The sequence below is a fragment of the Balaenoptera acutorostrata genome, chromosome 7, assembly GCF_949987535.1.
Source record: "Balaenoptera acutorostrata chromosome 7, mBalAcu1.1, whole genome shotgun sequence".
NCBI lineage: Eukaryota > Metazoa > Chordata > Mammalia > Artiodactyla > Balaenopteridae > Balaenoptera > Balaenoptera acutorostrata.
The window spans coordinates 69,618,215-69,644,782 of record NC_080070.1 but is presented as its reverse complement, the minus strand read 5'-3'; the positions used below and the strand labels follow the sequence as shown (position 1 = coordinate 69,644,782).

General features: G+C 36.7%; 1 protein-coding gene across 1 annotated transcript in view; it reads left to right on the top strand.

Annotated features, from left to right (window-relative positions):
* Window positions 1-26,568, top strand: part of DGKB (diacylglycerol kinase beta) — a 708,671-nt gene that overhangs the window by 168,138 nt on the left and 513,965 nt on the right. Inside the window, exons 5-6 of the mRNA XM_028164532.2 lie at window positions 5,980-6,133; window positions 25,965-26,105. Of these exons, the coding sequence (XP_028020333.2) occupies window positions 5,980-6,133; window positions 25,965-26,105 (295 nt within the window). The remainder of the gene's footprint in view (window positions 1-5,979; window positions 6,134-25,964; window positions 26,106-26,568) is intronic.

Below are 26,568 nucleotides of genomic sequence, written 5' to 3'. Positions count from 1 at the left end.
TAAAAATAAATAAATAATAAAAATAAAGGAATTCCTTAAAAAAAAAAAAATCCAGTGTGAAATTCACACTTTCACTTTCACTCTTTATCTTTAACAGAAGTTTCTCCATGGCAGTTTTAGGAGACTATCAAGGAGCTCTCTGAAATTTGAAGTAATGAACAATAAATTGCAATACAAAGTAAGCATAAACAATGAGACATTTAAAGTGCACATTTTTCTTCTGAAAGTATTTTAATATAAAAAAATATGTATTTGAAATCTCAGGAAGTTAGCCATGCTACATATTAATTTATATACTTTGGTTCGATGACCTTTACATCAGTGTTCAATTTAATATAATTAGTTAATGATATAAATTAGACAGCAGAATGGAAATGGAAATGGTGAAAGAAAGCCTCTAATTTAAGTTACTGCCTACCTCATTTGATCAGAGTTCTTTTGCCCAGTAGCCAACAGTATTGTACACATAGCAGGTACTCAGTCCATACTTGCTGGTAAATGAATTAAAGTCATTTCTTTGTTAATGGTTTTAGCTAGTACCTTAATCTAATCTATAATAGTTCAATGATTCCTTTTTTCTTTTTCTTTTTTTAATTTAATTTTATTTTATTTATTTATGGCTGTGTTGGGTCTTCGTTTCTGTGCGAGGGCTTTCTCTAGTTGTGGTAAGCGGGGGCCACTCTTCATCGTGGTGCGCGGGCCTCTCACTATCGCGGCCTCTCTTGTCGCGGAGCACAGGCTCCAGACGTGCAGGCTCAGTAATTGTGGCTCACGGGCCCAGTTGCTCTGCGGCATGTGGGGTCTTCCCAGACCAGGGCTCGAACCCGTGTCCCCTGCATTGGCAGGCGGATTCTTAACCACTGCGCCACCAGGGAAACCCCCCTTTTTTCTTTTAAAGATCACTTATTAATCAGCTGTGTATACAAGTTTGTTAGAAAATGTGAAAATTAGACTATCTTTTGTGTGATATAAAAGTTATAAGATCCTATAATATAAAATGATCCTATTATATAAAAGAGTCTTATGATCCTATTATGGTCATATGATCCTGTTAAAATGCGTTAGATCATGTGATCTTCTGCTGCAATCCCTCCAGTAACTGTTCCTCTCACTCTACCTTAAAAACATAATGCTTTATTGATGGTCTAGTATATGTTACAGGATCAGCCCCCATCCACACACCACCAAAGATCCTGTCTTGTACTTCCTGTCTGTGACTCAAGTCCTCCCTCAGTCCTGCTCTGGACTACTCCTCCTCCTCACTAGCTCCTGCAGCAAATCTTCTAAAACAGGAGCATCTTAATACCTCAGGATATTCGCACCACCTGTTTGATCTGCAATGTTCTTTCTCCAAATATGTACGAAGCTCTCTCCCTCATCTCATTTAAATCTTTATTCACAGAACCGATTCTCATTTCCTAGTCATCAGATTTAAAACTGTAAGCACCCCTCCCCCATATATAAACCTTTCCTTCTTTATTTTTTTAGAGAACATTTAATACCTTCAGACACTGTACATTTATCCTGTTTATTTTGGTGTTTTTCTTATTCCCTTCATTAGAAGATAAGCCTCCTGGTGGAAGGAGTTTTGCATATATCAGTAACATCTTTATCACACCACCGAGAACAGAGCCCAGTACAAAGTGGATGTATGCATAATGAACGTTTGCTGATTATGAGAAAATCTTCATCCCAAGACTGCCAAAATAAATTAAAGTAATGATAGAATGACGACATTTATTTTCATTCACTTTGAATCTACTTGGATGAATGCTAGAGTTATTTCTTTAGTATTAGCAGGGATTTAAACACCAAGAAACCAGATGGTCAGATATAGTAATGAAAGGCATATAGAAGTGTGTTTTTGGATTTATGCCAACTTGGCAGCAACATCTGAGCAGCTTCCCAAGTTTGTATTCTTTACAGATTCTCTGTGTTATCTCCCTAAATAGTCTGTGCCTGTTCCTTCAGGAAAAAAAAAAAAAAATGAAAAAGCAGTTTTCAAAATTTTAAACATCATTTGGTGTATCTGTCTTTGAGCTTACAGCCAGTTCGATTTTTGAACACTCATTCAATTGCCTGACCCTACTTTTTTCATTAGTGTTTCTATTGCTATGCATATAAATGATCTCATTCTATTTAAAGGTCACAATCTTCAAAAACCAATGCTAATGCTGCTAGATGACAGCAGTAGAAAATAAGATACTTAAATTTCAAGGTATTCTGGTAAATCATGAGATAAGGAAAATGTATAGATTGAGGACATTATCCACTTACAGAAATGTTTGGTACTTTGGACAACATAGAATTTTAGAAAAGATTGGAAAATCTTTTGCTAATAAGAAAGAAATGGGTTAACCAGGAAAGGCATTGAAGATTAATTCCTCAGTGAATCTGAAACACTGAAGCAGCTGCCTTTTGGCTCTGAAGAAGTTTGGGTTTTGCAGCATTGTAAGCTGTGTGTAATGACAGGAAATGTAAGAGAAAGGAAGTTTGCTGCCACCAATAATGTAAAGAAGTTGGAGGAAAAAGTTGACATCATCAGTAAAACTTTAGTCATAAATAGGATGACATCATCTCATGGAAATCATTTAAGAACTAAGGAAATCTTTATTCTATTCTTATGTCTACGATAAGTTTTTATTTTTTTTTAAAGTAAGATAATCTATTTTTAAAGGCTTGCTTTCTGAAGGCAGTAATTTGCCAATGTTGCCTGACACAGAAAAATTACATCAAAATATCTAAGACCCAAAAAACAGAGGGTTAGATTTGGAATAATGCAATGAAATTCTAATTTCCTGGACCAATAAAGAGGTGGGCAAATTAAGATAATGAAAAAACCCATCTAACCTCAAACAAGTGCTTCTTTTTACTTATTCCCTTTTTTGTTTTTTTTACTATTTTATTTCTTTTACATCCTATGTGTCCAAGGGTGCGTTAAGTGCTTTACATCAATTTATTATTACGTTTAGGCAGCAATGCTGAACAGTTGATCTTATATGGAGGAAATTAAGGTGTAGAGATGTCAGATAATAAGACTAAGATATTCTTTGATTGCTGAGCAAGGGAGAGCTACAACACTGGAGAAAATTCAGAAAGTTTTCCTGAGATCTGAAAAAAGAAGGACCAAGGAGAAATGTATTCCTTATTAAGAGGGATGTCATACATTAAGTTCACTTCTTCCTTTTGGTTGGATATTTTTCTGGTTTTCATCATTAAACCACAAGCACCGATTTCAAGGAGGTCCTATGTGGGTTATCACACTTGGGATGTGGCAGATATTTCCTTAAAAAGAGCAGATACGTTTCTTGCCCCAAATCACTCAGGTGGTGAGTGGAGGTATTGGAATATGAAACAAAATCATTTTATTCTGAAGTCCTTGTTTTTGTTTTTGTTGGTTGGTTGGTTGGTTGTTGTTGTTTTCCTGTGTTACCACGTCAAACCCTTGGCTTGAAATAATTCTGTTTTAAAATATAATCTTATTGTGAAGGAAGATTCAGAGAAAAAAATTTCAGCAATTATAGTCTTTTGTTCACATTTTTTTACCTGGTTTCTCAAAAAAAAAACCCAAAAACAAATGAAAAACAAGTAAACAACAACAATTTTTAAAAACACCCACCAAAAAACAATGAACCATGTAATGATTCGTTAAATGCAAATGGAAACATTTAAGTTAATATGGTTTTAAGGCTCATTCGTCAAATACGATTTGGAATTCTTCCTAACAAATCAAGAGGTTGGTATTATAGATGAAGAATTTGAGGCACAGAGAACTTAATAAATTGCCCACTGTCGCACAGTTGGAAAGTGTTGGATCTGAGAGTTGATCCAGGTAGTCTGACTTCAAAACCATGCTCTGTCATCTGTTATGTTTCCAAACACAGTGCTGACTACAAAAGGGTACAGGAAGAAAAGCAACTATAAGTAACTTTGATTTTAATCACAACGCTTGTGAATTTTTACCATACAAATTTCCTGTAACTTTGCATATAAAATTAACTCCTGCGTTCCCCATAGCCCTTCTTACATGTTGAAGATTATTGACAAGTTTTGGTCACTCATCCAGCTGAGTGTGGATTACTTCTCTTTTGATAGGCCATCCTGAGGAATCCTATTAGTAAGAAGAGGTGCCCTGCTCAAGGCAACTTATTTGGATATACTAGTCTGGCTGCTGGCCTCATCTGTGTATTTTGAAACCTTGGCTTCATTCATTGTGGCAAATTGCTTTTTGAAAGTACTTCTGCTAATTGATGCTATTCTTTATATATTCATATTATTCACAGTTTTTAGTTTTGTGGTTCAATCCAGTAGTAGAATTTACAATATTCTGTGGTGGAGGTGATTCATTAAATATGGAAGGAAATGAAGTCTTTTTACCGCCACCAATATAAACATCTGAAGTGCCCTTCTGAGAATTAATAAGCAAAGCAAGACTAAGTTAAATTTAACCAAAAACGTCAGATTAAGTTGTAGACAGAGTCTTGGAACCATTTATAAATAAAGTGAAGTTTTTGGCTTTGTTTTGTATTAGCTTGAGGTTATGTTAGGTACAAAAGCATACACAGTACATATACTTAAAGGGCATGGGATCTAATCTGCAAAATTTTACTTTCTCATAATGATACCCCTGTATGTCTGATTCCCTTTTGGGTTTATTCAAAACAGTACAATAATAAAATTGGTTGTTCTCTACCACCTTATCCCAATACTTTTACATAGGAAAAATAGACTTTTTGTATCCAAAATAGCAGTTTATGGAATTAATTTTATTCTCCTCTGCCAGGATTCTTAAAAAATTAGGAGCATTAATCTGCCAAGTTTTATTTTTTCCTTATTTTTAGTTTCATATCAGTTACGTTAAACTGGGTAATAAAAAAAATGCCCTTCAAGGGCTTCCTATGAGGCCTATAGCCCTTGCAGTCTCTTGATCTGGACAGATGTGGCTTTATCTCAGTTTCTTCTCTGTAGGTTTCCTAGTCCCTTCAAATGGCCTACTGGATAGTATCCAACACAGCTCCAGGGGCCTTCTCTTCCATGAGGTCTACAGCTATTTCCCAGGCAACATTTATGTGTCATTGTCCCTTCAGTCACAAGGAGGGTTGGCCAAACCCAGTACAATACCATTTTCTTGTCTTTGCCCCGAGTACCTGTATCCTTGTCCTCAGTTTCCCAGGCAGGAGTCAGATCCTGGCCCACTGTCCTCATCTGCTTGGAGAAAGCAAGCTTCCTAGTAGCTCCTGTGAAATCCTCTCATTAACTTGAGGATAGAAGGTGGCTCCCATCACCATTTCCCCAAGTAGACAAGGAGATTCTCAAAGTAGCAATGGTTCTTTGCATGTAAGTGTCGACGCTTTTATAGTCCTGCAATGAGTAAGAGTGGGCATGGATCTTGAAGTAGATTTCTTTGAAAATCTGCATAGGAAGATTTAGAATTTCACTTTAGAATTTTATATCTATTCGTCTTGGTGTCAGGGTGAAACTTTCATGTCAACCACTTTCTCCAATTGTCAAAAACAATATTCACCATTAGAGACAAAAAAAGGAGATGAGAGAAATACCTTTCTTTCTGAGTATTCATGCTGTGTTCATGATTCTGCATTGGCATCTTCACATAATTGTCTGATTTAATCACCATAACAACTTTACGGGATTGGGAATATTACACTCAATTTACAGAGGAGGAAATTAAGTTTCAGAGAGTAAAATTTTTAAGGCCACATAGATACTGTGGAAATAGAGATGTCTGAGTGAAAAGCTCCTGCTTTTCCTGCTCCGTTATTGCAGGTAAGACATACAAATCTAATCACCAGTGTCAACCTAGGACTGACTGCCCGATTTAGTTCTCAAATAGTTACCTTCCTTTTGTAGACTTGGATTTAAGAATGTTTGAGGTCGTGTCTACTACTAATGATTTTGAGCATAGCACAAAATCTTAACATTGGTTGAGTCTTAAAATATATGTTTAAATTTTTTTTTCAGACAATAGATTTTGAAGGTTTCAAGCTATTTATGAAGACATTCCTGGAAGCCGAGCTTCCTGATGATTTCACAACACACCTTTTCATGTCATTTAGCAACAAGTTTCCTCATTCTAGTCCAATGGTAAAAAGTAAGCCTGCTCTCCTCTCAGGTGGTAAGTTTAATTATTTACTTTAAAAATGTATGTAATGCAAAAACCTCAAAGGGAAAAATCATTATAAGTTCTCTATAAGATGAGATGATTTGTTTAAAAATTATATTTTTTGCAGGATTTATCCTTTTATATTAAGACTGTGCAACTAAACATTAGAGAAAAATATACTTTATCATTATTCATCCCTTGTCATTTCAGTGTCTTAGAAGTCTATGTTTAGGTAATAATTTTGAGAGATACTTCCATCAAATATAGGAAAGTGCTCTTTTAAATGACTGGAAAATATATATATATATATATATATATATATATATATATATATATATATATATATATATGTAGTCACAAGGCAGTTATGTAAAAATGTAGTATTTAATATCAATTGTTCAAATTACCAATATACTTTCACATTTTTAGATTTGTAAGCTCAGAACAGAGTTTTAATTTTTCTCTTAGATACTTAATTCAGTTTGTCACCATAGAGATGGTTGGTTCTCTCATTAGGTGTAGCTTTTTAGAGATGTCTGATGCATTACTACCTGTCACTAATTGTATCACTCTCCACACAGTCAGGAAAATAGAAATCTCACTCTATTACTTTAGAAAATGTGCAATAGGAAACTGGTTAAACAGTGTTGGAGAGTTGAAAAGGTGAAGATGAACACTGAGACACACTGAGGTAGAACCGTAGGAAGCAGATGCGTCCCCTGGGTTGGAGTCATCAAAACCCAGAAGCTTGGAAGGAGGACCTCTTGGGGCTGGGAGGCAGAGTTGGGGGGTGGGTGTTGCCTGGCAGGTCTCGCTGTCAGACTCCTGTGGAGGGGACCCTTCCTGACTGGCTCTGATAGCTCAGGAGCTCAGGGAGGTTTGTGCAGGCCTGGAAGTCAAACCTCTTACAGCATCACCATGGTCTGTGCAGGACTCAATTGTGGGAGCTCACTGCGCCTTCTTGGTGTGGCAGTAAGCTGGAGTCTAGAGCTCCTTGCTACTGGACCCAGGTGCTGGGACGGTGAGATGCTGGAGAGATCTAACAGATAAGTGCAAGTAGACCAGCAGGAACTAGTCCTTTCTCCCTCCTCCCTTCTCTTGTCTCCCTAGTGCCCCCTGTGAACCCAACTGGTTTCCATCTGGCAATGGAGAAATGTAGTCTACAGCAGTGTTTCCCAAACTCTTTGATCTCAGGACTCTTTTAGGCTCTTGAAAATTATTGAGGGCCCCAAAATGCTCTTGTTTATATGGGTGATATTTATTTCTATTTACCATATTAAAGATGACACATTCTAGAAATTACAATGATCGGCCCCTCAGATGTTGACAAAAATAACATCTTTATGAAAAATGACTATTTTCAAAAACAAAAAAAAATTAGTGAGAAGACTGACATTATTTCACACTGTTGCAAATGACTAACATCCAACTTCATAGAAGACAGCTGAATAACCACATCCGCTGCTGTGTTGCCATATCATGTCAGGTAGCCCCTTGAAAACTCCACTGTACACCCATGAGAGAATGAGAGTGAAAAAAGCAACTGATATCTCAGAATCATCACTGATAGCATTTTGACCTTACAGATCCCCTGAGCGGGGATTAAGCATCCTATGGGAGCCACTGGTCGAGATTTCCCGTCCTAGCATCACAACATAGAATACCGAAGTGTGGGTAAAGAGGTGAGGAGAATTTTACTAATTAGCACTCTAATAAATAAAAAGCTTAAAACATATAATTAAGAAATAGGTGATTGAGCCATAAACAAAACTTGGGCAATCTGATGAAGAGTCCACACTATTAAGCCTTATGTTGTGCTGCTTCCCTTTCTGTTAATGAAATAAAATATTTTTCCGCGAGCCATCACATGTTGGTTCAAGCTTTTTAACAGATGTACACCTTCCATATGCTATATTTTGATCCCTTCAAAATATAGAACAATTAATATGCTTATAATCTTTAACTACCTATCAAATATTTTTGTTCCTGAAATAATTCCCCTTATACCATGAACTGAGAGGACTCCCCACACTTGCTGTTTTCTCTGAATGAGTTCCATTTAGTTTGTCCTTAAGTGTGGTTTCAGAGCTTACCAGTGTTCTGAGCTGAAAATTTTTATATGAGACAGGTTTTTACTTGGATCTAGAAATTGAAACTTCTGTGTTCTCCGTTTCATGCTATAAATGGATTGCATATTCCTTAGAAATAACAAAGTTGTCCCTTATTTAAATTTACATGAAGCAATACTGTCCTTGGGAAATACTGTCTTCTTTGAGAAAGAAGGGGGAACATTTGTTGATATGTTATGTCTCTGAGTCAACAGACTCAGACTAATTGTGGCATACCTGGAGGAAGGAGACAATCTAATTACTTTGGTAGTTTTATAAGAAATTCAAACCTCAAACCCTCTTTTCTTCAAGATAGCACATAGTAAGTATAAGTACTACATAGAAGATACCAAATTTACAAGGAGTAGAGATCAAACCATGTTTCAAAATGGGAAAAAAAAAAAATAAGGAATAACAGCTTGTACTTCTTTTGGGACAATCACACATCCTGCATCGACCTACTTGAAAGGAATTGTAAGATAGGCTGTGTAACCCTCATGCAGCAATAATAAATTAAACTGTGATGCCTTTTCAAAGCGTGGCCTCCACATTTTAAGACATAGGTGCATAGTGTCCTTTGTAGGACTGTTTCTCATCCTATGTATTTTCAGAATTACCTTTGATAGTGGTTTCTTTTTCTGGGAAATAAGGAACCCTGGACAGTAATAAAATTTTCAAGGCCTGGGGTAGCCTTGACTCAGAAACTGAAAGATTAATAGATTTTTATTCCTAGAAACTCGCTTTGCAATAATCTAAGTTATCTACGCAAGATGTATTTGTAGTTGAAAAATCACAAATTATTTTTGAATAAAGAGGTGCTACATAATCTGCTTTGTTTATCTGCTCTGAGAGTTCACATATTTCATTACCACATTACCGTCAGGAATATGGTAGCCATTCTTGATTCTGTATATCAACTGAACAGTAAAGGCTTCTCAATATGAAGACAAACTTTTGAAAAGGAAAAAAATGTTATTCTTGTTAATGAACAGTGATCACATATTTGGTAAAAGTAAAGCATTTAGTTTTTATAGAATAAAACATTTAAAAATACTTATAAATAGGTATAAAAGTTGTGTGTATGTAGTTGTGTTTTGTTGAACCTAATGATCCATCTGGTATTTCATGTAGTGGATGATGTATTGTTTTGGAACATTTTGTTTCCGTTAAGTGCCTCTTATCCCCTATTTAAATATAAGATGATTAATTCTGCTGTTCCCGTGTTGGACTTTTAGTTTTGAAATATATCCCCAATATACCATCTTTCCAGCTTTCTTAGAACCTCTTCTGCTTCATTGTAAATCCCAAATCCCTAATCCTAAACCTCTCTGCTATTCCAACGACCAATTTCTGATCTTACCTTCATCCCTAGAATCTATCACTTGAACTATTATCTTTACAGAAATGTTTAATTATTTGGAATCCTTTTTTTTTTTTTTTTTCCGCAAGTGGCTCACAAACCCTCAACCATGGATCACTATTATGATCCCATATTTCAGTCCCTGCTATTTGCACACTGAGCATAACCAGGGAGAAATCTCATAAATATGCATGCAGGTTGTTGCCACTACACATCCCTAACACCCAGTATTAACATGGCCTTAACACCTCTTCAGCTTTTAAAAAAATCTATTCTGAAAAGTATTTATTCTTGATACTGTCTCCTAGATCAATCAGGTTAAACTTTTTAAACCTCCTTTAGCTTATTCATATTTTTCTCCTCACTCTCAACAGATGACTTTTTTTTTCACATCATACAAAAAAAGCAGGTGCTGTCTAAAATAAAATGCTCAATTGTTTCCCACACAAGTGAAAACGGTTTCTTCAGCTCACAGAGAATACATATTACTATATTCCAGATGGAGCCCTTCATCTGAGTGAGCGTTCCATAAGGAATCAAACTAAGTGGTTTGGAAAATCAAATAATTACATTCTACCCAAATCTGCTTCTATTCCTATCTTCTTTCTGGTTGAAAGGAACCTGAGTATTTCTCAATTTCCCTACCCTAATATCTTGGTCCCTTCCTACCCTTCGCTGCCTCACTACTTAGGTTTAGTTAATCACAAAATGCTCTCTATTACTCGTTGTTAACTTCTTCTCAAACATTCTGCCAGTGTCAGTTTGATACATCGTTGTTTGTGTCATAGACTATCAATTAGCATGACTCCCAGCCAGGCCCTGCCCTCCCATCTGCAAAATGTTCTTTCTGACACAGAAGCCTGATGATATTATTCGTGGGTTCCCAAGTGCAGACTTTCACGATCACCTTGTGGAATGTTTTTTTAAACCTTTATTTCCCAAATAAACGTAAATCCTTGATATTTGAAGCCGATTAAAGCAGAGTTACTTTGCTTTGGGGGTGGTGCAGGAGAGGTCGGAGTGCAGGGCGTCCTAGTAACTCTGCCTTCCCCCTGCCTCTGGAGACACCCCCTCCTGAAGTGACCTTACAGAGACTCCAGGGCCTGGGCAGTGCAGTTAAGAAGATGATAAAATCTGAGTTCCATAGCATTAAGCCCATGCCATGCAGCTTATAGAGTCTGCCTACCATCCTCATTCTCTGTCTCCTTGCCCTATGCACCCAGATTCTTTTCATATCCATCTGTTTGCTGTGACTTAAAACCTGCTGTGCTTACTCAGGACTCTGGGCTTTTCTGCGTGATGTTCCCTCTGCCCTTATTTCACAGCAAAACCCAGCTCCTTCAGGTCTCAGCTAATGCTTCATTTTAATTCAAGAGCATGTGCTGTGTTCCATGCTAGGGATGCAGTGATCAGCGAGATGGGATACCTAGAGAGTGTAGCTGGGAAGCAACCCTGTGACCCTTGTTAAACGCCCACCATCTGCCTCTTGTAGATTAGCTGGGACATCCCTGCCTCTCTCCAAATCCCACCTTTGACAGCTGTCACACAGAAACTCCTGGAATTAACCCTCTTCAGCTAAATTGTCTTTCTTTTTGTATAGGATAGCAATTAACAGCAGTTATTAATAACAATTACTTTCTCCAAGAATATGGCAATTAGAAGAGAATGTGATGTGATTTATTAACTGGTTCAGACACTCATACTATATATTCCTGTTGGGCTCCCCAGTGTCCAAAACATTGACTTTATAATAGGAAACATCCTTTATTAGCCATAGGTCAGTGTAAGAGTTCTTGTTATTTCTTATTAGTTGTTTTATAGCACACAAAGAGAAGATTTTCCTAGCACCGTTTAAATCAGATCATGTAGTGAATTGACCAGTCGTACCATTTAATTATTCGTTTTATTATTTCCTTAATTTATGCATCCAACCATTCATTTTTAAAAACACATTATGTGCCAGGAATTCCACAAGAAAGCTGAGGATCCTTTAGAGTCAGGGAAAAAAACAGATAGGTGATCAATATTATTAGAATAAAATAAGTGCTGTGCTCTATGTGTCAGGAGCATGTGACTGAAATTTTAACCATAAATTGAAATTATCCAGGTAGAAGTAGGGGGAGGGATGGGTGGGAGTGGATTAGAAGGGAGTTTCAAGAAGAGAAAGCAACATATACAATTTCTGTTTAAATATTAAAATCATGTCCCATCAAAGGACAGTGCACAAACTTTAAGACATTCAATATTTATGCATTCAAAAGTATTTATTGATCACTTACAATGTGCCAGATACTATTCAAATTACTGGGTGTACATCAGTGAGCAAAATAGAGCTACCCCTCCCATAGTCATTTACATTCTAGTGGTGAGAGAAAGACTACTAAAAATAAAAATTTACGGCATGTCAAATGGAATGAATGCTGTTGGCAAAAATGAATCAGATAGAAAGTGCGGGTCAAGGCTGAGGATGACTGAAAGTCCTAGGTTTCTCATGACGAACTGAAACTGGGATGCGGGTCATAAGGAGGTCATTTTTGATGGTCCCAGAGTAGATAGTAGGCATGACCTTGGAAGTATTGGGCACAGCCTGGAGGTAGAGTTGGGGGAGCAGTCCTGGCAGGATTGGAGTCCTGACTGCCTTCAGACAGTGGAGGAAGGTAGACTTTTGGGGAGTCCTGAGAGATCTGGGGCTGTGCCTTGACTCAGTTGGGCTGGGACAGATGACATGACTGGAGGAGAGATGAGGTGGGTAGCCAGGACCCCATGGTGGAGAGTGTTGTCCATCATGCTATGTTTTGAATTTTATCCAGAAGAAATTGGAGAGCCACGGAAAGGATGTAAGCCAGAAAACTATTACACTGTCAGTGGTGTGGCAGCTATCATGAAGGCAGATGAGGCTAAAGATATAAAAAAGTTCCAAAGATATTTAAGATTGAGAATAATAAAAACTATCTCTGAAAAAGTTCAGGTACTTTATCTTGGGTCCCCTCTCATGGCTCATTTGATGTGGCAATGGTTAGTGAATTTGTGCTGTGAAGCTACAATATCAGTAATGGTATTTAGCTCTTTTCATGTTGTCTGTACAACCAGAGAGTCATGCCACAATGGCGTTTTTAAGACAGAAAAGGAGAAACAATGCCTTTTTGTCCATAAGGAAGTTAATCAAGTTAAGAACAGAAAATTGTGCAATGAAGTACTTAAACCTTTGGGAAAATGTTCTTTTGCCAAATGACCTTACTGAGTGTTCTTGCCAGAAGACACACTTCATTAACTGTGCTGAGAAGAAAGTATTACTCTTATCAGTACTGTCTTAAGGATATTAAAAATGTGTGTGTGTGTGTGTGTGTGTGTGTGTGTGTGTGTGTGGTGTAAAGTAGCTTTATAGGCCTTTTGTGTCTAATAAGCTACTTCAGTTTCCACCATACAAACAAGGGCAGGCCAGGTCCCAAAAAACACAAATTGAACAGAGTACAAGACTTATGTAACTATGAGATGCGGAGATTCTTGGCACACAGTAGGACATTTCAAATATATTTGTGCTTTTATCGCTGTTGATATGCTTTATTGATAATAACAATTATAGTCTGTGCAGCTTATATACCTACATACAAGTGCCCTAGAAATAAAGATACAAGAATTTCTGTCTGTTGGCCAATAAGCATTTATGTATGTCAGCCATTACATTTTTTATGCCTCTATAGTACCAAATTCAGACTTCTAATCATTATTATTAGTAGTAGTAATCTACAAATTATTTTACTCCAATTAATTTTTTATCCTGAAACCCTGAAAGCCCTAAAAATCCTTCCCTAAAACCAGGGAAAACTTCGTAACTTAAAGGCCCCACTGATGATAAAATTACTGTCGGTAAAAGAAAAGTTTCTCCCAAATCTCCTCTTTAATTATTAAATGGGATTGAATATACTGAACTTGATTATATAGGTTTCTTTGTTCTTCTATCTGAATATGCTAAGTAAAATTTTGGTTTTCAAACTGTTCATTTTTACTATTAAATTTATTGACTCAAAATAAAGGGGTTTTGTATTTTGAATTGCATCTTAATAATTACATATTAAATGATAGTGTTATCTTAAGCTTGTTGCATAATATGTTCACAAATACTTACAGTTTTTGAGATCCTTATGAGGGCAATATGATATTTAGTACTTTACAGTCTTAAATCAATCATAATATTATTTAATTTGTGTTATGCTCTAAAAATACTTAGTAGCAAGCTAGAAAATGGGCTATGGTATTGAGCATTTGCTTTGATCTACTAGAACAAAAACCCTATGAAAATGGGATTTTTCATCTGCTTTGTTCAGTACTTTATCTCCAATGCCTGGAACCTGGTTTTACATGCCTGGAACCTGGTTTCACATGACTAATATTAAAGGACCTTAATATTTATTTAGGTTTATGTTTATAAAGGATATGTTAGTTGTATACCTATGAAAAAACACAGTTAAGCAAAAAGAAAAATCATTCATAATCCATTTCCCATAAGAAAATGCAGGTAAAGATTTGGTAAATATGTATTTTCGTGTTTGCATGTTTACACATGCAAGCAAGCACATCCACAGGCTTCTCACAAACATGTATTAAGAGGATGGCCCAAGGACTGATCTGAATGGAAGATGAATTTAGAGCTCTCAGCCATGGCTAGGATTTCTAATTTCCTTCCAAAGGTTTATGAAATAATGTATGCACTCTCAAGAGACTTGAAAACCAGACCCTTAAAACAAAAGGTCATTTATTGAGAGGCAGGAGACAGATTTCTCCGCTTTATTTTTCTCTCTGTAGCCCCACAAAATTATACTTAAAGCATGAAATCCCACATCAGGCTGCCTTTTGAATTGTGGATGCACAACTGGTCTTTGTTTTCTTGAAAGCGAAATGGAGATAAGAAGTATATCGATCTTACTGGGTATTGTGGGACTCAAAAACATAATGTATTAGGTACCTTAGGAATGCCAACTTTTACCATTATTTTATTTATTTTTGTTTTTAAACATCTTAATTGGAGTATAATTGCTTTACAATGGTGTGTTAGTTTCTGCTTTATACCAAAGTGAATCAGTTATACATATACATATGTTCCCATATCTCTTCCCTCTTGCATCTCCCTCCCTCCCACCCTCCCTATCCCACCCCTCTCGGTGGTCACAAAGCACCGAGCTGATCTCCCTGTGCTATGCGGCTGTTTTCCACTAGCTATTGGTTTTACATTTGGTAGTGTATATATGTCCATGCCACTCTCTCACATTGTCACAGCTTACCCCTCCCCCTCCCCATATCCTCAAGTCCATTCTCTAGTAGGTCTGTGTCTTTATTCCCATCTTGCCACTAGGTTCTTCATGGCCTTTTTTTTTCCCTTAGATTCCATAAATATGCGTTAGCATACTGTATTTGTTTTTCTCTTTCTGACTTACTTCACTCTGTATGACAGACTCTAACTCCATCCACCTCATTACAAATACCTCCATTTCATTTCTTTTTATGGCTGAGTAATATTCCATTGTATATATGTGCCACATCTTCTTTATCCATTCATCTGATGATGGACACTTAGGTTGCTTCCATGTCCTGGCTATTGTAAATAGAGCTGCAATGAACATTTTGGTACATGACTCTTTTTGAACTATGGTTTTCTCAGGGTATATGCCCAGTAGTGGGATTGCTGGGTCGTATGGTAGTTCTATTTGTAGTTTTTTAAGGAACCTCCATACTGTTCTCCATAGTGGCTGTATCAATTTACATTCCCACCAACAGTGCAAGAGTGTTCCCCTTTCTCCACACCCTCTCCAGCATTTATTGTTTCTAGATTTTTTGATGATGGCCATTCTGACCAGTGTGAGGTGATATCTCATTGTAGTTTTGATTTGCATTTCTCTAATGATTAATGATGTTGAGCATTCTTTCATGTGTCTGTTGGCAATCGGTATATCTTCTTTGGAGAAATGTCTATTTAGGCCTTCTGCCCATTTTTGGATTGGGTTGTTTGATTTTTTGTTATTGAGCTGCATGAGCTGCTTGTAAATCTTGGAGATTAATCCTTTGTCAGTTGCTTCATTTGCAAATATTTTCTCCCATTCTGAGGGTTGTCTTTTGGTCTTGTTTATGGTTTCCTTTGCTGTGCAAAAGCTTTTAAGTTTCATTAGGTCCCATTTGTTTATTTGTGTTTTTATTTCCATTTCTCTAGGAGCTGGGTCAAAAAGAATCTTGCTGTGATTTATGAAATAGAGTGTTCTGCCTATGTTTTCCTCTAAGAGTTTGATAGTGTCTGCCCTTACACTTAGGTCTTTAATCCATTTTGAGTTTATTTTTGTGTATGGTGTCAGGGAGTGTTCTAATTTCATACTTTTACATGTATCTGTCCGATTTTCCCAGCACCACTTATTGAAGAGGCTGTCTTTTCTCCACTGTATATGCTTGCCTCCTTTATCAAAGATAAGGTGACCATATGTTCGTGGGTTTATCTCTGGGCTTTCTATCCTGTTCCATTGATCTCTATTTCTGTTTTTGTGCCAGTACCAAACTGTCTTGATCACTGTAGCTTTGTAATATAGTCTGAAGTCAGGGCACCTGATTCCTCCAGCTCCATTTTTCGTTCTCAAGATTGCTTTGGCTATTCGGGGTCTTTTGTGTTTCCATACAAATTGTGAAATTTTTTGTTCTAGTTCTGTGAAAAATGCCATTGGTAGTTTGATAGGGATTGCATTGAATCTGCAGATTGCTTTGGGTGGTAGAGTCATTTTCACAATGTTGATTCTTCCAATCCAAGAACATGGTATATCTCTCCATCTATTTGTATCATCTTTAATTTCTTTCATCAGTGTCCTATAATTTTCTGCATACAAGTCTTTTGTCTCCTTAGGTAGGTTTATTCCTAGATATTTTATTCTTTTTGTTGCAATGGTAAATGGGAGTGTTTTCTTAATTTCACTTTCAGATTTTTCGTCACTAGTGTATAGAAATGCAAGAGATTTCTGTGCATTAATTTTGTATCCTGCTACTTTACCAAATTCATTGATTAGCTCTAGGAGTTTTCTGGTAGCATCTTTAGGATTCTCTATGTATAGTATCATGTCATCTGCAAATAGTGACAGCTTTACTTCTTCTTTTCCGATTTGGATTCCTTTTATTTCTTTGTCTTCTCTGATTGCTGTGGCTAACACTTCCAAAACTATGTTGAATAATAGTGGTGAGAGTGGGCAACCTTGTCTTGTTCCTGATCTTAGTGGAAATGGTTTCAGTTTTTCACCATTGAGGGCAATGTTGGCTGTGAGTTTGTCATATATGGCCTTTATTATGTTGAGGAAAGTTCCCTCTACGCCTACTTTCTGCAGGGCTTTTATCATAAATGGGTGTTGAATTTTGTCAAAAGCTTTCTCTGCATCTATTGAGATGATCATATGGTTTTTCTCCTTCAATTTGTTAATATGGTGTATCACGTTGATTGATTTGTGTATATTGAAGAATCCTTGCATTCCTGGGATAAACCCCACTTGATCATGGTGTATGATCCTTTTAATGTGCTGTTGGATTCTGTTTGCTAGTATTTTGTTGAGGATTTTTGCGTTTAGGTTCATCAGTGATATTGGCCTGTGGTTTTCTTTCTTTGTGACATCTTTGTCTGGTTTTGGTATCAGGGCGATGGTGGCCTCGTAGAATGAGTTGGGGAGTGTTCCTCCCTCTGCAATATTTTGGAAGAGTTTGAGAAGGATAGGTGTTAGCTCTTCTCTAAATGTTTGATAGAATTCGCCTGTGAAGCCATCTGGTCCTGGGCTTTTGTTTGTTGGAAGATTTTTAATCGCAGTTTCAATTTCAGTGCTTGTGATTGGTCTGTTCATATTTTCTATTTCTTCCTGGTTCAGTCTCGGCAGGTTGTGCATTTCTAAGAATCTGTCCATTTCTTCCAGGTTGTCCATTTTATTGGCATAGAGTTGCTTGTAGTAATCTCTCATGATCGTTTGTATTTCTGCAGTGTCAGTGGTTACTTCTCCTTTTTCATTTCTAATTCTATTGATTTGAGTCTTCTCCGTTTTTCTCTTGATGAGTCTGGCTAATGGTTTATCAATTTTGTTTACCTTCTCAAAGAACCAGCTTTTAGTTTCATTGATTTTTGCTATTGTTTCCTTCATTTCTTTTTCTTTTATTTCTGATCTGATCTTTATGATTTCTTTCCTTCAGCTAGCTTTGGGGTTTTTTTGTTCTTCTTTCTCTAATTGCTTCAGGTGCAAGGCTAGGTTGTTTATTCGAGATGTTTCCTGTTTCTTGAGGTAGGCTTGTATTGCTATAAACTTCCCTCTTAGCACTGCTTTTGCTCTGTCCCATAGGTTTTGGGTCGTCATGTCTCCATTGTCATTTGTTTCTAGGTATTTTTTGATTTCCCCTTTGATTTCTTCAGTGATCACTTCGTTATTAAGTAGTGTATTGTGTAGCCTGTATGTGTTTGTATTTTTTACAAATCTTTTCCTGTAATTGATATCTAGTCTCATAGCGTTGTGGTTGGAAAAGATACTTGATCGATTTCAATTTTCTTAAATTTACCAAGGCTTGATTTGTGTCCCAGGATATGATCTATCCTGGAGAATGTTCCATGAGCACTTGAGAAAAATGTGTATTCTGCTGTTTTTGGGTGGAATGTCCTATAAATATCAATTAAGTCCATCTTGTTTAATGTATCATTTAAAGCTTGTGTTTCCTTATTTATTTTCATTTTGGATGATCTGTCCATTGGTGAAAGTGGGGTGTTAGAATCCCCTACTATGATTGTGTTGCTGTCGATTTCCCCTTTTACGGCTGTTAGTATTTGCCTTATGTATTGAGGTGCTCCTATGTTGGGTGCATAAATATTTACAATTGTTATACCTTCCTCTTGGATCGATCCCTTGATCATTATATAGTGTCCTTTGTCTCTTGTAATAGTCTTTATTTTAAAGTCTATTTTGTCTGATATGAGAATTGCTACTCCAGCTTTCTTTTGATTTCCATTTGCATGGAATATCTTTTTCCATCCCCTCACTTTCAGTCTGTATGTGTCTCTAGGTCTGAAGTGGGTCTCTTGTAGACAGCATATATATGGGTCTTGTTCTTGTATCCATTCAGCCAGTCTGTGTCTTTTGGTGGGAGCATTTAATCGATTTATATTTAAGGTAATTATCGATATGTATGTTCCTATTCCCATTTTCTAAAATGTTTTGGGTTTGTTATTGTAGGTGTTTTCCTTCTCTTGTGTTTCTTGCCTAGAGAAGTTCCTTTAGCATTTGTTGTAAAGCTGGTTTGGTGGTGCTGAACTCTCTCAGCTTTTGCTTGTCTGTAAAGGTTTTAATTTCTCCATCGAATCTGAATGAGATCCTTGCTGGGTAGAGTAACCTTGGTTGTAGGTTTTTCTCCTTCATCACTTTAAGTATATCCTGCCACTCCCTTCTGGCTTGCAGAGTTTCTGCTGAAAGATCAGCTGTTAACCTTATGGGGATTCCCTTGTGTGTTATTTGTTGTTTTTCCCTTGCTGCTTTTAATATGTTTTCTTTATATTTAATTTTTGACAGTTTGTTTAATATGTGTCTTGGCGTGTTTCTACTTGGATTTATCCTGTATGGGACTCTCTGTGCTTTCAGGACTTGATTAAGTATTTCATTTCCCATATTAGGGAAGTTTTCAACTATAATCTCTTCAAATATTTTCTCAGTCCCTTTCTTTTTCTCTTCTTCTTCTGGGACCCCTATAATTCGAATGTTGGTGCGTTTAATGTTGTCCCAGAGGTCTCTGAGACTGTCCTCAGTTCTTTTCATTCTTTTTTCTTTATCCTGCTCTGCAGTAGTTATTTCCACCATTTTATCTTCCAGGTCACTTATCCGTTCTTCTGCCTCAGTTATTCTGCTATTGATCCCATCTAGAATATTTTCAATTTCATTTATTGTGTTTTTCATCATTGCTTGGTCCCTCTTTAGTTCTTCTATGTCCTTGTTAAATGTTTCTTGCATTTTGTCTATTCTATTTCCAAGATTTTGGATCATCTTTACTATCATTATTCTGAATTCTTTTTCAGGTAGACTGCCTATTTCCTCTTCATTTGTTAGGTCTGGTGTGTTTTGACCCTGCTCCTTCATCTGCTGTGTGTTTTTCTGTCGTCTCATTTTGCCTATCTTACTGTGTTTGGGGTCTCCTTTTCACAGGCTGCAGGTTCGTAGTTCCCGTTGTTTTTGGTATCTGTCCCCAGTGGCTAAGGTTGGTTCAGTGGGTTGTGTAGGCTTCCTGGTGGAGGGAACTAGTGCCTGTGTTCTGGTGGATGAGGCTGGATCTTGTCTTTCTGGTGGGCACGTCCACATCTAGTGGTGTATTTTGGGGTGTCTGTGGCCTTATTATGATTTTAGGCAGCCTCTCTGCTAATGGATGGGGCTGTGTTCCTGTCTTGCTAGTTGTTTGGCATAGGGTGTCCAGCACTATAGCTTGCTGGTCATTGAGTGAAGCTGGGTCTTGATGTTGAGATGGAGATCTCTGAGAGATTTTCGCTGTTTGGTATTATGTGGAGCTGGGAGGTCTCTTGTGGACCAGTGTCCTGAAGTTGGCTCTCCCACCTCAGAGGCACAGCCCTGATGCCTGGCTTCAGCACCAAGAGCCTTTCATCCACACGGTTTTGGGAGGTCTGACGTTTTCTGCCACCGTTCAGTGGGTGTTCTGTAGGAGCAGTTCCATGTGTAGATGTATTTCTAACGTATCTGTGGGAAGGAAGGTGATCTCCGCGTCTTACTCTTCTGCCATCTTCTTCTAGTCCCCCCCCCCCATTATTAATTAAACAGATCACTTTCCTGTGTTTTAGTTTGCAAACACAGGATAAAGGTCAAATTCAATATAGTTTTTTTTTTTCCACTAAGATGCCATACATCCTGAAAGAGTACAGTCAAATTTAAGGAGTATTATTGGGATTTCTTTTTAATGTAACAAATATAGAAATTTTGGTAGCATGACTTCTTTTCATATGTGGTGGTTTAATTCCCATGCTTAGGTATAGTCACGAAACAGAGTAATTCAACCAACTCTCAATTCTCTGCCTATAGACAATGTTTCACCTGCATTATGGTTGCCACCAGCCCAATGTAACTTTGAAATCTAAATTTAAGTTAGTTAACAATCAGTTAAAACAATTCAGTTCTCCAGTCAAACGCCAGCCACATTTCACGTGTTCAACAACCATATGTGGTTAATACTACTATATTGAACAATGTGTACATAGAACGTTTCTATCATTGAAGAATATTCTACTGGACAGGACTGATAGAGCAAGTCTTGTTTTTACTGCTTTTGAAAAGAGCTCAAAGCTTGGAGTTAGATGACCTGTCTTCAACTCTTAACTCCTGGGATTGCTATGTGACTATCAGTAGTTTACTCTCTGACTTTCCACCCTTTTCTCTCACAAATGGAATTGCAGGGTCCGTGCTCACAGCCAGGAATGTTATCCTTGCTGTTTTGCAGAGTTTGTTCTGCTCCTAGAACATCACCCCCAAAGACCTGCTTCAAACCCTGTTCCTTGTAATTGCTTGTTTCAGGTTTTTGCCAGTGGCCAAAAAGATGAAACCCATATGATGTTCTTAGAGGGATTTTGCTGACCCTAGTCTCTTGTCAAGGACTGTATCCATTGCCTGTCCTCATTTTATGAGGAATCACAATCTAGTTTACGCAGTCTATCTCATCTTGCTGCAGGTTTGTGTAAGCATAAAAAAATTTTATTTTAATTATATTATTTTAAGACAAACGTAGAAGGTTAAGTCTAAAAATCATGAAATGTGTGATAATATGAAGCAACTGTTGTTATTCTTGGTTATCTGTGCTACTCATCATGACTATTAATATGAATATTGGAAGTATGATATGTGACTACACTATGTGACAAATTGCTTCATAAGCCTGTTAAATTTCTGCAAATTGAACCAGTATAAAAAAAAATGGAAAAACCAAATTACCAGAGTGTTTTATTGCCTTATAAGTTTAGAATATTAATTCATGTCATTATTTCATAATAATAATAACAGTTTTGAATATTTCATTTTAATAGATGAAGGGAAACGATGGAGATAACGCTACCATTTTCATTATCTGGAATGCAAGTGTTTGAAAATAAAATAAACTGGAGCAGAGGCAGTAATTGAACATGTACCCAGAACTGATTTGCTAACAATTGAACCTTGAGACTAGAATTAAAAGTATCTATTAGAATAAAACTTTTTAGGTCATTGTTTTAAGAAATGGAGTGTCTGTATTGGAATACAATGAAAATCGTGTGCTTGAAGAATATGATAATTGTAGGCAATATTCAGGTTGATTAACGCTAAGTCTTTTTGTAGTTAAAACTTTGAAGAGAATAATGTTTATATATATATGTGTATATACATATATATAATCATCATAAAAACAGAAAAATGCCATCGAAGTACAAGATAATTATTCCTAATAAAACTAATAGACTCTAATTACTTTGCCTATTTTTCACTTTATTTTGTACTTTGTTGTACCTTGTAATATATATTATATGTGTATAGGTATATATGGGTCACTTTTGTGGGGAAATATTTAAAGAAGCATAGCTTTGGGCAAGTCTGAGAACCTGCAAATTTGGATGTCAGTCACATGATCTTCAGAGCTAAATATTGACCACTTGAGGCAAAGAAAAACCACATTGTGTTTTACCTAGCTTCATGTGCAGTTCCAATTCTAAAGAGAGAGTTTCACCGATGCTTGGATGGGTTAAAATGGAGTTTGTTAAAGGGAAGTAGACTTTTTCTTTAAATTAATTATTTATTTATTTATTTATTTATGGCTGTGTTGCATCTTCGTTGCTGTGCAGGGGCTTCCTCTAGTTGTGGCGAGCGTGGGCTACGTTTCATTCCAGTGCGTGGGCTTCTCATTGCGGTGGCTTCTCTTGTTGCGGAGCATGGGATCTAGACACGCGGGCTTAAGTGTTTGCAGCATGTGGGCTCAGTAGTTGTGGCTTGCAGGCTCTAGAGCACAGGCTCAGTAGTTGTGGCACATGGGTTTAGTTGCTCTGGGGCATGTAGGATCTTCCCGGACCAGGGCTCGAACCCGTGTCCCCTGCATTGGCAGATGGATTCTTAACCACTGCACCACAAGGGAAGTCCCAAGGGAAGTAGACTTTTGAACCTCTTCTTCAGAGGCTATTACTGCTAAAGAGAAGTGTAGGATTCCATTTACCATCTCGTTTCCTTGAGGAGCTGCAACCAAGAAACCAGGCTTGCTATGTCCTGTTTGCCATTTGCATGGTCTCGTGTGTGTCCTGTATAAGCCTTAGCACAAACTGCTTAAAAGGAAAAGGACTTTTCTTCAGGGAAGTGAACTTTCCTAGAGGGAGATAAATACTGGGAAAGAGCTACAGCCAAGTTTAGGGACAGGAAAAAAAAAAATTTCGAAAGGGTAGAATAGGGTGTAAAAACAACCTCTATGAAGACAGATTGAGGCCCTAGGGCCTGCTTTCAAAATATTAAATGAAAATATAAGGAAACATTTTCACCACTTAAGAGAAAGTGGGCTGATCTAGGGTAGGGGGTTAGGAGCAGGAACAAACCTATGAGCTTTTTCAATGTAACACATCAAGATTTAGTGGTCCAGCTCTATAATTTTTTTGTTGTAAAGTAATTGTGGAAAAGGTCATTGACATTTTATTATTTTTTTCCTCTGATGCACCCTATAAATCATTGTGAAAAGTATATGTTTTACCTCTCAAATTTAGCTGAAATTGGACTTAAGGAAAAACTGATTAGTTTTTCATTGTGTGTTGTCATATATGCCCATAATTTCTTTTTTAAATAACTTTTAAATTCTTTTAAATGTTAAACTATGACACAATTCAATGCATGATACAACTTTTTGTTTACAACATATCATGAACAGAAAATGGCAAATAGTCAACTCACTTTATCAAACAAAATAATTTTAGTATAGTAACATGTTTCTTGTTTAAAAGTAGTGTTAAGTTGAAATAATACATTAATGTTCATATTCAATATGTACATTACATACAGGAAAGGCAAACAGAAAATTATGATACTCATATTTTCCAAATGTTTGTGTTTAGTATTATGAAAATTGATAATGAAATACCATAACCTTCATTTTATATATACAAATGATCATAAGTGAACATATGTAAGTGAAAACGTATACCTTTTGGCATTCTTCCAAATGAATGTGATGATACATGCTTTTTATTCTTGTTTTATGCTGAGTTTTTGTATAAAAGAGTTAAATCAAGCTGATTAAATCATTTCAGTACCATAAGCAGGGAGCATAGAAGAGAGGATTAGCTCATCAGGCAGGATGAGTTAGGTCATAGTTTATCCAACCATAATTCAAGGGCTGTGTTCTCCGAGTCTGGAAGTTATGGTCATGTGAAGGATCAGTGCCAAAATGTCTTTTATCACAAGTTGAAACTGCTTATTTCTGCAGCTGGCTAGGCTTTAGATGATTAGTTAGAATTAGTCAGGTATTTTCTTTTCAAAGCTCAGGATTGTCTTCTGTTCTCTGCCTTTGGTTTATAAAAGTGACTATGTTAGTTTGTATCAGATATACAGTGACACTTTTGCTAAGGGAGGAAATCCATTTATAATATGTGTGTATATATATATATATATATCTTTTTCAATAACTATAAACAGAAGTGGAATTAATGTGAAGCATAGAGATGTATTTGAAATAAAGAAGACTTTGGTAAAAAAATGAAAGATGTAAAGCATTGTTTTTCAAACTGTGAATTGTGGCCCATGGTGGGTAATGGATTCAGTTTAAGGGGTCTTTGACAGAATTTTAAGAATGGAATAGAAAAGAAGAGAATAGGTTAACACAGAAAACATTGGCACAGTTATGAAACCTACTTGTGTGTGTGTATGTGTGTGTGTTATTTGTGCTGGATTAAGATGTAAACTGTTTTTCTTACTTTTCCTTACTATTGGCCTTGAACAGAAATACTCTATAAGCTGTTAGTGTAGAATAAAAAGGATAAAGTTGCTAGTTATGAAACTCTGGGCAGTTAATCTCACTAAGCCTGTTTCTCATCTGTAAAATGGGATTAATGCAATCTCCCCTCACAGGGTTAATGGGAGAATTAAGTGAAATGATACATGTTCAAGTGCCCAGCATGGTTCCTGCCACATAGTGTACATTCAATAAATGGTATATTTTATTAGTAGTAACATTGTGACTACTAAACTAATTAACTGCTGACTTTTCAGAATGCATTAAATTATACTCCGGGGTATCTTGAAATGGCTGAAGGAAATCACAGGTGTTCAATCAAAGTTATACATGGAAAGAGATAGACCAGAGCAAGAGATGTGGTCAGGTGGAGGTATGCTGATGAATGACAGATGAATGACAGGCTTGTAGAACTGTATTTGGTTAAGATTATTCCCTACATTCCAGTAACTCCTGGTTGATTAGGAATCAAGTAGCCATTCAGCCTATTAGCCATCTCACCCACATACCTTTTATACGGCCAAATAGACCTCAAAGGATAATTGGGGTTTACCTTGAGGTCTTGTCAGATACATATGATCTGGTTTCAGAGACTTCTCTGTAAGATGGAACTATTTATTGTGAAAGAGTTTCGATTTAATTATCATCAGCCAGATAATCTGCAGTCATCAGCTGCTGTGAACAGATATTCAAATTCTCTACCCTTGTCTTGGAATAGGCACAATGAGTGGATGTAATAAATAAAGTATGGACCATATTAAAACCAAACTACAGTTGTATGTTCTTACCTCTCTAATTAAATCTGTCATGTTTATCCAGATTTTTGTTTATGTTCTCTTTCTCTCTTATTCATGGGCAAATTCCTTGATGGCAAAAAGGATGTCTTATTCATCGTGCTGGCAACTGTTTGACATAAATACATGTTTTTATGTATGAATGATTCCTGACCATCAATATATAAATCATATTGTGACAGACTCACATTTCTTCAGTTTTTTGTGAAAGACCATTTTTCAGTCTTCCCAGCTGATTTACAGCTGTCACTGCCTAAGGCAGAGAAAAGTGGAATAGGAAAGTAGTTCTTCATGCTTTGAAATCTGTCTACCAACTAACGCTGGGCAATAGAATTCTGGCCCAAACACCATCCAGTGAGTAGGCAGAGCAGTCGCTATGTCCCCAAATCCCAAAGAACTCCCCATTACTTAAAAGAATCATAGAATGTCTGTCTCTGTTATACTAGAGACCGGAGAATTTGGTTATTTTACGCCTAAGAAATATACAGCTTCTCTACATGGTCTAGGCATTATCTCTCTATTTCCTTTGCTGGTTTTTGTTTTAGAGCACTGTGAATATTTTTAAGTATATGAAGACAGATCTTTTTTTCCAGGTCTGAGAATGAATAAAGGTGCCATCGCCTCTCCCCGTACTTCTCCAGCAAATACGTGTTCCCCAGAGGTAATCCACCTGAAGGATATTGTCTGTTACCTGTCTCTCCTTGAAAGAGGAAGACCTGAGGATAAACTGGAGTGTACGTGTTTCTTCATTTAGTTTACTTATCATGGTTGGGGTGGGGGATAGGACTGGATATTGACAAACTTAAAATTGTATATACTATGGTTGTTTAAATTCTTATTAAATAAAGTGACCTTGGTTAATAATAATAAAAAATCCTCCAGTTGAAAATCAGACAATTAAAAGGTATTAAGAATCTATCAATTTTAGGTTATTATTGATCAAGGTCCATTTATTACTGAGTATTTCTTGAGCATGTTTATCAATTGATGGTTTTTTTTTTTTGAATTTGCTCAGTTTGGTAGCCAGACGATATTGAATAGTATCCTTTGTGTTGTTTTGAAAATACACTTATTTCTAGTGTGTAGGAGGTCTTCCCATTAGGCAGAAAAAGGGTTCATTATCCATAGGCAACCTGAGCCTTTCCCTCTGGAAATCTTCCTTGAAACCTTCTGCACTGACTTTCGTTGCCAGGGACA